At 36.0% G+C, this 10,839-nt stretch overlaps 1 protein-coding gene across 1 annotated transcript; it reads right to left on the bottom strand.

The window, feature by feature from the left end:
• Positions 1 to 221: 221 nt before the first annotated feature.
• LOC128221277 (inositol 2-dehydrogenase-like) lies at positions 222 to 10,238 on the bottom strand. The gene is made up of 9 exons (XM_052929831.1): positions 10,202 to 10,238; positions 9,084 to 9,151; positions 8,074 to 8,233; positions 7,150 to 7,220; positions 3,206 to 3,314; positions 2,809 to 2,936; positions 1,960 to 2,183; positions 932 to 1,097; positions 222 to 331 (listed from the first exon to the last, which is right to left on the bottom strand). Exons 2-9 carry the CDS (start codon positions 9,127 to 9,129, stop codon positions 222 to 224), a joined length of 1,014 nt encoding a protein of 337 aa, XP_052785791.1. The 5' UTR covers positions 9,130 to 9,151; positions 10,202 to 10,238.
• Between the last annotated feature and the right edge of the window lie 601 nt (positions 10,239 to 10,839).

Genomic DNA, 10,839 nt, shown 5'->3' with positions numbered 1-10,839 from the left:
CATCAGGTCATCTAACTGTCATACAAATATAGCCACATTGGCCGGCACATTGTCAGGGAGTGTGTATCGGATGAGTGGCTGCTGACGGACCTTAAACAATTTTTCATTGCCTATCTGCATTATCATGGTTAAAAATGTAGCAAGTATTTCTAATATTCTAATATTCGTAAATTGTATGTTTAATTAGAATCTACTATACATGAAATCCTAATTCATAGATATTAATCCGTGTACGGTACGGCTGTTTTCGTCCTAAGTGACTCATAACACAGGTCAGCCAGACGCATGGCCTGTAAAGTATCTCTCCTCGTGACTCGCAACTCATCCTTTTCTGAAACAGGGGAAGGAACTGTGTGATAAAAGTATGTTGTCATGTGATACACGAGAATGAAGGAAAGTATTAATTACTGGTTCCATAACACTTACTTAGGTTACACTCTACTATTTCATACTTTTATGTTGAGTTACACAATTTAAGCCCTGCTTTTTGTTCGTATTTCACCTTTTTTCCTGAAGGGAATCGAAATAATACCTTTTTAATTGTTATAAGCTATGTTAAAACGTTACAAACTTGTGGTTTATACTGTGTAATTTTCAAATGTAGTTTCTTGCATACAACCCTAGCGTATTAAGGGGAGGCGTTAATTGACCAAATGAAGTTTAATGTCTATATAATAAATATGAATACATCAGATTGCTTCATTTTAAACTAAAACTGCCACACTCTCCTGGGAGAAGATCCCCCCACGCCAAAATAAAACAAAAACAAAAAAACTTAGCCACATTTTTCTTCCCCTCTTACGTTAAATATTGGATTTGATCCTGTCTAATACAATTTAAAATGTATGGATGATACATATTTGAATACTTTACTTAGAAGACAAGGTTCACATTAACTGCTGAAATTTATCCGTCGATGGACTCTCTTTACCTTCAAGTACGTCAAGGAAGTGTTCCAGCTCGTTGGCGTACGCCTCCGGGTACCTGCGCATGAAGTTGGCCTCAGGAGCCGATTGTAACATACCTTGGTTCGTACCGCTAACCACGTGGTTAGCTCCCCTGTTTTCAACGGAGAGCTGCATCTTTTCACAAAGTACCTAAAGAACAGATGGAGAAATAATGTATCGGGACTAAAAGGAAAAGGCCCCCCGCAACAACCCATACGGTTCACATGTTTATGGGACTACTGTTTTGCAGGTAAGATGTACATTTAAAGGATGTTGAGCTCGAAGAAATCAGAAAATCGCGTCACACTTTACTCGTATCAGGCACGTGCATGTCGGTATGAAATACCAAAATTTCAAAGATCGAAAAACCATTGAAAATCAACACGAAAAAAACCTTATGATTTGACATCGTCACATTCCGTAAAAGTGAAATACCCAAATGTAAACAGATATTGTTAGATACATATTAATATATTTTGAATTGTAAAACGCGTTTCAATTTAACAAAGAGTCAGATTTTAAATACGATAAAAGTTAAAGATATGATAACACAACAGATGATTCCCCATGTTTCACGACACATAAATAAGTATTGTTGTTAATTGATCACTTTAAGCGATAGCAAATGAACAACTTTTATCGTTACTAGTTACTATGTTGTACCGTCACAACATAATTTTATCTTGTAGCATCGTTTTCAAAGCATACCATGATTAATTAATATAAGTATATATATTATCTTGAAAAGTTGTCACCATGGTTAAGTTTAGTCTGTACGTTTAATTCATTTGATTGGTTAATATCAATAATTGAATGCACTTTTGACCAATCAATGTTCTTATTTTTATGTAAGCTGTCGTTGCGTCTAATTGTTTACATAAGTATTACACTGTAATATGCTATTCCCATTCAAACAATTGCACTCTAAAGCCCTTTCCCATATTTGAAAATAAAGACACCTCCACATGTTTACTTATACAATACTGAAAGAGTGAATTATATGTTTTTATACCTCCAGCCGTTGATCATAGCCAAAGGGACACCATCTCCCGTTGTCTATCACAGAAATGGCGCCGTTTTCATACGTTACTACAACAACCACTTGATCATTGTCGCTTGCCCCCTTTAGCTCATCTTTGTGGGCGTGGCCTTGTGCAAAGACGCTTGTCGGTCGGCTTCCTATGATCCAGCCTCCCATGTCAAGGTCATGGATGGTCGAGTCCCGGAAAATTCCGCCTAAAAATTCAATCGTGTGGAGAAACGTGCGTACATATGAATATAAGGAAAAACGCATGTCTTTCGCAAAACCCTCAAAATGTTCTTGATCTGCAATCGCTTAACATACTTGTACATCATTTACAAAGTACACGGTATTGGTCATTTTAACAATGTTTTTTGAAGAACATCTGTCAACTGTCACCTAGATAGTGGTGTCTGATGTGTTTTTTTCCCAGAGGAAACTCCTGTTATAATATACTAATATTGAGGACAAAAACAGCTATACATATTAATGAGATTACTGATTGCATATGCACATATGAAGTTTGTATTGTAAGCTGAGTTTGTGCTTATATAAAGTATTCTTAACGATTCGACAGATCCAGCCCGCACTGTTTAGGTGTTTAAGTGTTTAGTGCAAATGTCTTTATATTAGCCATTAAGCATTCATGAGGACTTTGACTCTCGGTCCAGCCGATCCCAAGTAAAATATTTGCCCTTCGTGAACAAAACGCTTGTAAGATCCCCGCATAATGCTCCCTGCACCCGGGGACATCCTAGGTGAGGAGGCCTATTTCCCCCCGCTATCCCCGGTATAACCCAGGACCTTGGGACGTGGCTACATGGCTGGTGCATAGCTCACCTGACGTTTTGACGTATTCTATAGGTGGGTGGCTAAAATCACGACTGGTAGATTTTACAATGCGCACCGGTCCTGTACTTCCTGTGAGAATTTGTTGATAGATCGAGAAATGACTGGGGTCGAATCGCCTAAAGCGAAAAAAAAATTGTTATTCAAAAGGTACAATGTGTTCCTAAGTCCTCGGTAAACACCTAATAAATATTGATAATTGTATTCGAATTGTAGTGTGGTTGTATACTCACCTATAGAAACCACAACATAAGGTGTTTTTATTTTCTGCTCACTAAGACCGTAACATGCCCAGTTGGACACAATACTCACTCATGGAAGGCACACAGACTTGGTTTGTTTCTCTGTTTAGCAAGATAGTAATTTACTGGGTAGACGGTTTACTCACCTATGGAAGGCACAAAAGAGTGGTTTATTTTTTTGTTCAGCTAAGTCATAACATGCCCGGGTGGACTGTATACTCGTGGTCAGCGGCTTCTCGCAAAACACGGCCTTCCCTAAAATATACTAGCAAACATAATGTGTTCTGATGGCTATCCATAAAAGAGTTTTGTGTTTATGTTAATGTTAAAACATCCACCATCCGAATTATTGAAATTGTACTCGAGAACGAGTCGTTTGTTTATTTTTGTCGAAGGTTGTGGATGAAGTAATCATTTTTTGAGCCATACTATCATGGACAACGTTCAATAACTTACTAGCTTATGAGCGAAAGGCGTTGTTATTTATTCACACGTTAGTTATTGCTTCAATTCTTGTTATCGTTCCGCTATTTGATTTATTTTGTAGATTTAATCAAAGAAAACACCATCCGAACTTTTGAGAGACCTGCCAAGTAGCCGAATGCTTAACGAATTCAGTGTTTGGAGGCATAATGTCATGGCATTACATACGCTAGAAGCGCAACGGCTCCAGTATAAATAATGTCGTTCGGTCATACAGTTGACTCATTGTTGAACGCGAAGCAATTCTATGTGGTTACAGTTTTATTATACTAGAAATAATGTTCAGGGTGGTGTGTAAGTTTACTAGCACTCTGGCAATGCCGATTTGCCGATAAGATTGTTAGTCATATTAGATTTTCGTTGCATTTTGGGACTACTAATCATTATCCGATTAGGCGATTTCTGTCTTAGTTTTTACGGACAGTGTCAAGTCGGTTCATTTAATAATGATTATATTATGATTATTCGGAAATACATGTTGTCTTGCAGCGCTATATGTTGTTTAGGTGTTTGACTTTTGTGTTTATATACAGGACATATGATAACATTTAATGCTACTGGACCTTTTCTTGTAGTTTCGGTGTTCGGATTGAGTGTTGTGTGTTTAAACATGAACATTGTCAAGGCTTGCTTACTGGGCTTGTCTCTGTAGTTTCAGACTTTGTTTTGAGCTACGTGTGTTTAAACATGAACATTGTCAAGGCTTGCTTACTGAGCTTGTCCCTGTAGTTTCAGACTTTGTATTGAGCTACGTGTGTTTAAACATGAACATTGTCAAGACTTGCTTACTGGGCTTGTCTCTGTAGTTTCAGACTTTGTATTAAGCTAAGTGTGTTTAAACATGAACATTGTCAAGGCTTGCTTACTGAGCTTGTCTCTGTAGTTTTAAACTTTGTATTGAGCTACGTGTGTTTAAACATGAACATTGTCAAGGCTTGCTTACTGAGCTTGTCTCTGTAGTTTTAGACTTTGTATTGAGCTACGTGTGTTTAAACATGAACATTGTCAAGGCTTGCTTACTGGGCTTGTCTCTGTAGTTTTAGACTTTGTATTGAGCTACGTGTGTTTAAACATGAACATTGTCAAGGCTTGCTTACTGGGCTTGTCTCTGTAGTTTTAGACTTTGTATTGAGCTACGTGTGTTTAAACATGAACATTGTCAAGGCTTGCTTACTGGGCTTGTCTCTGTAGTTTTAGACTTTGTATTGAGCTACGTGTGTTTAAACATGAACATTGTCAAGGCTTGCTTACTGGGCTTGTCTCTGTAGTTTTAGACTTTGTATTGAGCTACGTGTGTTTAAACATGAACATTGTCAAGGCTTGCTTACTGAGCTTGTCTCTGTAGTTTTAGACTTTGTATTCAGCTACGTGTGTTTAAACATGAACATTGTCAAGGTTTGCTTACTGAGCTTGTCTCTGTAGTTTCAGACTTTGTATTAAGCTACGTGTGTTTAAACATGAACATTGTCAAGGCTTGCTTACTGGGCTTGTCGTTGTAGTTTCAGACTTTGTATTAAGCTACGTGTGTTTAAACATGAACATTTTCAAGGCTTGCTTACTGAGCTTGTCTCTGTAGTTTCAGACTTTGTATTGAGCTACGTGTGTTTAAACATGAACATTGTCAAGGCTTGCTTACTGAGCTTGTCTCTGTAGTTTCAGACTTTGTATTGAGCTACGTGTGTTTAAACATGAAGCATTGTCAAGGCTTGCTTACTGAGCTTGTCTCTGTAGTTTTAGACTTTGTATTGAGCTACGTGTGTTTAAACATGAGCATTGTCAAGGCTTGCTTACTGAGGCTTGTCTCTGTAGTTTTAGACTTTGTATTGAGCTACGTGTGTTTAAACATGAACATTGTCAAGGCTTGCTTACTGAGCTTGTCTCTGTAGTTTTAGACTTTGTATTGAGCTACGTGTGTTTAAACATGAACATTGTCAAGGCTTGCTTACTGAGCTTGTCTCTGTAGTTTCAGACTTTGTATTGAGCTACGTGTGTTTAAACATGAACATTGTCAAGGCTTGCTTACTGGGCTTGTCTCTGTAGTTTCAGACTTTGTATTGAGCTACGTGTGTTTAAACATGAACATTGTCAAGGCTTGCTTACTGAGCTTTTCTCTGTAGTTTTAGACTTTGTATTCAGCTACGTGTGTTTAAACATGAACATTGTCAAGGTTTGCTTACTGAGCTTGTCTCTGTAGTTTCAGACTTTGTATTAAGCTACGTGTGTTTAAACATGAACATTGTCAAGGCTTGCTTACTGGGCTTGTCGTTGTAGTTTCAGACTTTGTATTAAGCTACGTGTGTTTAAACATGAACATTTTCAAGGCTTGCTTACTGAGCTTGTCTCTGTAGTTTCAGACTTTGTATTGAGCTACGTGTGTTTAAACATGAACATTGTCAAGGCTTGCTTACTGGGCTTGTCGGTGTAGTTTCAGACTTTGTATTAAGCTACGTGTGTTTAAACATGAGCATTGTCAAGGCTTGCTTACTGAGCTTGTCTCTGTAGTTTTAGACTTTGTATTAAGCTACGTGTGTTTAAACATGAACATTGTCAAGGCTTGCTTACTGAGCTTGTCTCTGTAGTTTCAGACTTTGTATTAAGCTACGTGTGTTTAAACATGAACATTGTCAAGGCTTGCTTACTGAGCTTGTCTCTGTAGTTTCAGACTTTGTATTAAGCTACGTGTGTTTAAACATGAACATTGTCAAGGCTTGCTTACTGAGCTTGTCTCTGTAGTTTCAGACATTGTATTGAGCTACTTGTGTTTAAACACGAACATTGTCAAGGCTTGCTTACTGAGCTTGTCTCTGTAGTTTCAGACATTGTATTGAGCTACTTGTGTTTAAACACGAACATTGTCAAGGCTTGCTTACTGAGCTTGTCTCTGTAGTTTTAGACATTGTATTGAGCTACTTGTGTTTAAACACGAACATTGTCAAGGCTTGCTTACTGAGCTTGTCTCTGTAGTTTTAGACTTTGTATTGAGCTACGTGTGTTTAAACACGAACATTGTCAAGGCTTACTTACTGAGCTTGTCTCTGTAGTCTCAGACTTTGTATTGAGCTACGTGTGTTTAAACATGAACTTGTGTGCTTAAACCTGAACATTTTCAAGGCTTGCTTACTGAGCTTGTCTCTGAAGTTTCAGACTTTGTATTGAGCTACGTGTGTTTAAACATGAACATTGTCAAGGCTTGCTTACTGGGCTTGTCTCTGTAGTTTCAAACTTTGTATTGAGCTACGTGTGTTTAAACACGAACATTGTCAAGGCTTGCTTTCTGGGCTTTTCTGTGTAGTTTTAGTTTTTGTATTAGGCTATGTGTTTGCAAAGATGATAATTGTTAAGGCGTTCTTACTTGCTTATCCCTGTACATTCACTTACATAATTATGTTCGCTTGTGTTCAATAAAAACTATGAAATTGGTAATGCTTTGGCTGCTTGGTTGGTATCTTTACTTACCAATAGATCAGTTTAATGCTTGGGTCATAGTTAAGTCTTGCCCGTTGAGTTTGTCCATCTACGTTTAAATGGTATGTACTTTGTGTAAGCAAGACATTGATGCTTTTTTAACAGGCAATTGGTAGCCTTCTAGAGTATTGTTGTATTTTACCTGCATGAAGAGATCTGGTAATGAGATCCTCGTGGGTGGATGATGGGGATACAATCAGCACTGCTTCTACACTGATAACAACCATAACACTTTTCAAATTTCTTCAAATAGACGTTACGTTAAGATAACTTCACTAACAAATTTAAACAAGAAAACAATATCACTTTTGTTTGTTAACAGTATATTTGGTTCCAATAACTGATAACTTGATAATGTTTCAGTAAAGCATACGTTTATTTCTCATTTTGTTTTAAGATGATACAATTTTATTTGTCTTAAGTACTTCCTTCTCCTTTTAGATAATTAGAGGCAAACATGATTTTTCCCCCTTGATTTCATAAAAGACAATAATCAAACGTTTAACACTTTCCGCATTAAATGGGCAATGAAGACATAATCATATTACAAATTTATGATCCAACAGGTGTTATTTCACCATTTAAATACTACATAAAACAATTCGTTAAAGATGTAGAGTCGATTTTATGATTCGTATAAGATATCAACACATTATTATTTTTTTTATACACGGAATTAAAATGGTCGAATTTCTTTTCGGGTACTTAATTTCTGCACTGCATGTACCGCGGGAAATGGCATGCTTTGTCAGTTTTTGGTGATCGGCACATCATAAGCTAAAGTCTTATTGGTGACAAAAGCATGGGATAAAAATACTGTGACACTCGTGTATGTATAATTGCCAAATTTATTCCACTCGCCCAACTCATATATACCCAATTTCACCAAAAGCTCGCTTACTTACACATTTAATGGACTCGTTAAATAGAGGTGCATAATATATGTCGACTCGTTTTTGATCACACATATATATATATAAATCAATAGTAATGTGCTGACGATTAATTTTGACTAAAACGGACATTTAACAAATTATTCATCAAATTTATCTCACGAACTACCGACTTTGGGTCCTCGATGGCCACTTGAGCATTAGCAGGCGTCTCGCAGCGCGTGTCAAGGTTGTATGATGACGTCAGAGCACGTGCCTCTTCAACGTTCTCACGAACGATCCATCTGAGAGAGGCACGTGGCGATCGCAGAATATTCCGTACGTGCTCTAATCCTGACAACGGAAATGGGTTTGCATTGATATGTTGATTATCATTTCATGAAACATGTTTATAGTTATATATGAAACAAATAAAACGCGGAACTAAGCATAAAAGTGTTGTAATGTTTTTAGTTCATAATGATGTCTTGTAGCTATATTTTGAATATAGGATCACGCTCGATTCCGTTATTTGAATATAACTCAGCACTTGTGTCAACTTTAATCCTGTTCGAGGTCAGAATGAGAACCTTTTCCGTGATGGGCGGACACATATATCACTGGACAACTGACACCCTGGTAGGGTTTAAACTCTCAACCTCCACGGTTACTCTTTCCATCTTACCTTTCATTAGTTGAAAAAGAGCAATAATTAATTAATCAGCCTTAATAAAGCAGAAAAAGTGTTTAAATGTAAAAAACAGCCGTTGTATATGTGACAACAGTCCGTTTACAAAATAGATAAATCTGTCATAAAGGGTTCAAACATATTTAAAAGACTTTTCTACGACGTCCTTAAATCTTTGTTGACGTTACTTCATACTTTGATAATACACTGAATTATACAAATTCTCTGTGTTTAACAAAATGCATTTTGGAAATGTTTTTATTAATAGCAATTATTAACTCAAACTTTCAGAATTGTAAACATCCTATTGCTATGTGCATTGTTTATTGACACAGGCTTTTGTACTGCCGCTTTTGCCATTCAAACTTAAAACATCTTGAAGACGAGTATTATATGAATATGGATCCACTGTAAATTATAGCCCAAAAAGGAACAACATGATTATCAGTGTAAGCTGACGTATATTAACACACATTTGACACCTGCTTTACAAATCATACAAACAAACACGCTCACCCATTTTGCCCATACCAAATACTGCCAGGCCAATTTTTGAGGTCATTTTTCTGGATATAATTCTGATTCTGAAAACATTTGAATAGCACAATGTACTAAGAATTAAATAATGATGTAAAATCGAGCTTACAAGAGTGTTTTACAAATGTTTTAAATGTGTATGTATACCCTTACAAAAAAAGGTTTGAAGCGACTAACAACCTTTATCTTTTAAGTGGTCAACATTATATTGTGTAAACTATATATGTCACAATAATATAAAACGCTTCACGTGTTTTTATACCAATAACTGCTGACTGCTTATTCACTGAAATAAATGAATTGGAAAAATGCAAAATACTGCCTTCTCATTAAACAAACAGAAAGGTTGACCACAAATACATTAAGGCAGTTTCTTGTTTAAAGGCCTAGTTTAAGCCTTCTGTAAGTGACCCCCCCCCCCCCCCCGCCACAAAAACAAACGACGTGTATTTGTACACAACCTTTGTTAATTGATCTTAATCTTCTTGCTTAATTGTCTTATCAGATCTCCAAACTATCCTGCTGTGCAGTTGGGGATGTTTGTTATGAAAAAAGACCCTAAATGGCCCTGAGCCAATTAACGAATACACAGGAAATTGACCTCTACTGTGACACCAGTGCAATTAGCAGGAGATGCACAGCAGGGGATTATCATGCCAAACATTCCTTAAACTAGGCCTTTAACATCAGTTGTGAATTGATTTTTTAAACCAAACTTTTAAAGTGATTATTTTATAAGGAGCAATGTCATTTATTAAAGCAGGTTTAGCAATGCGTTATCTCTTTCGCCCTGACCTAACGTTTATGTTGAATGTTTAAACATCTTCAAGTTCTGAATTGAAGATCAACGAAGGTCAATATTTGTGTACTCTGTGTGAACTAAAGTAGATAAGACAACCATATTAATACCGGCTAAACATTTTACTTAAGTCAATACCATGATGAAATAAAATTATACTACTGACTGGATTATTTTAATATACATCAACAGAAAACAAACACTTCTTAATAAATAAATGCTGCTCGCTTTAATTATTTAAAAGCATCAAATAGGATTGTTTGAAATAACCTTTAAATGATCTTAAACTTTAACTTACTTTTAGAGCAGTGGTGTCCTCAGTATTCCTTTCAAATGAAAATGTAGATAGTGTAGGAAGGCCAAGACAAACTATACTCTAGATTCCCATGTATTTAAAGTTAGTGAAGGATATTGTTGTAGTTCACTTATCATTTTTATTATAGTATTTTGCTCCACAATGACTCAATTACTATTTGATGTATTGCCTTTCATACGATGTAAAATAGTTCATTTTTTATTTAAGAAGAATATTGTTAAGACGTTAAATGTCTTCTAAAAGGTCCAAAGAAGTTAATGAACATTTTACGAAAATTTCTTAATTTTTGAAGATTTTGAATGTCTTTCAAACAGTCCCAAGTAGTAAATTAAAAAAAATATGACGATATTTTTTTATCAACGTGATGTGTTCCGAACGGTCCCAAATGGTGAATTAGCAGTCTATAAACATATTCTTAGATTGTTGAATATCTTCCAGAAAGTACCCATATCCGCTTTGTATATATATGCATGTCTAAATGGAGAATCTATCATCAACAATCAACAAAACAAATTGTTTTCTTATATTGTTTTCAAATATATTTTAAAATCACTGTTTGGCTGAGGATTGATATAAATAACATTTGGTTTATAATAAAATTCGATAAAAAAGAATGATTG

The sequence above is a fragment of the Mya arenaria genome, chromosome 16 (assembly GCF_026914265.1).
Source record: "Mya arenaria isolate MELC-2E11 chromosome 16, ASM2691426v1".
NCBI classification, from domain to species: Eukaryota; Metazoa; Mollusca; class Bivalvia; order Myida; family Myidae; genus Mya; species Mya arenaria.
The sequence above is the reverse complement of the archived record's forward strand: the minus strand, read 5'-3'. Positions and strand labels throughout refer to the sequence as shown.

Excerpts from the sequence above, each read along its gene's own strand:
- LOC128221277 (XM_052929831.1), bottom strand. The coding sequence starts at position 9,129 with ATGACCTCAAAAATTGGCCTGGCAGTATTTGGTATGGGCAAAATGG. Across the intron at positions 8,234-9,083 it reads ATTTGGTATGGGCAAAATGG|GATTAGAGCACGTACGGAAT; the intron begins GTGAGCGTGTTT and ends TTCCGTTGTCAG. Across the intron at positions 3,315-7,149 it reads TACCAGATCTCTTCATGCAG|GGAAGGCCGTGTTTTGCGAG; the intron begins GTAAAATACAAC and ends AGTATATTTTAG.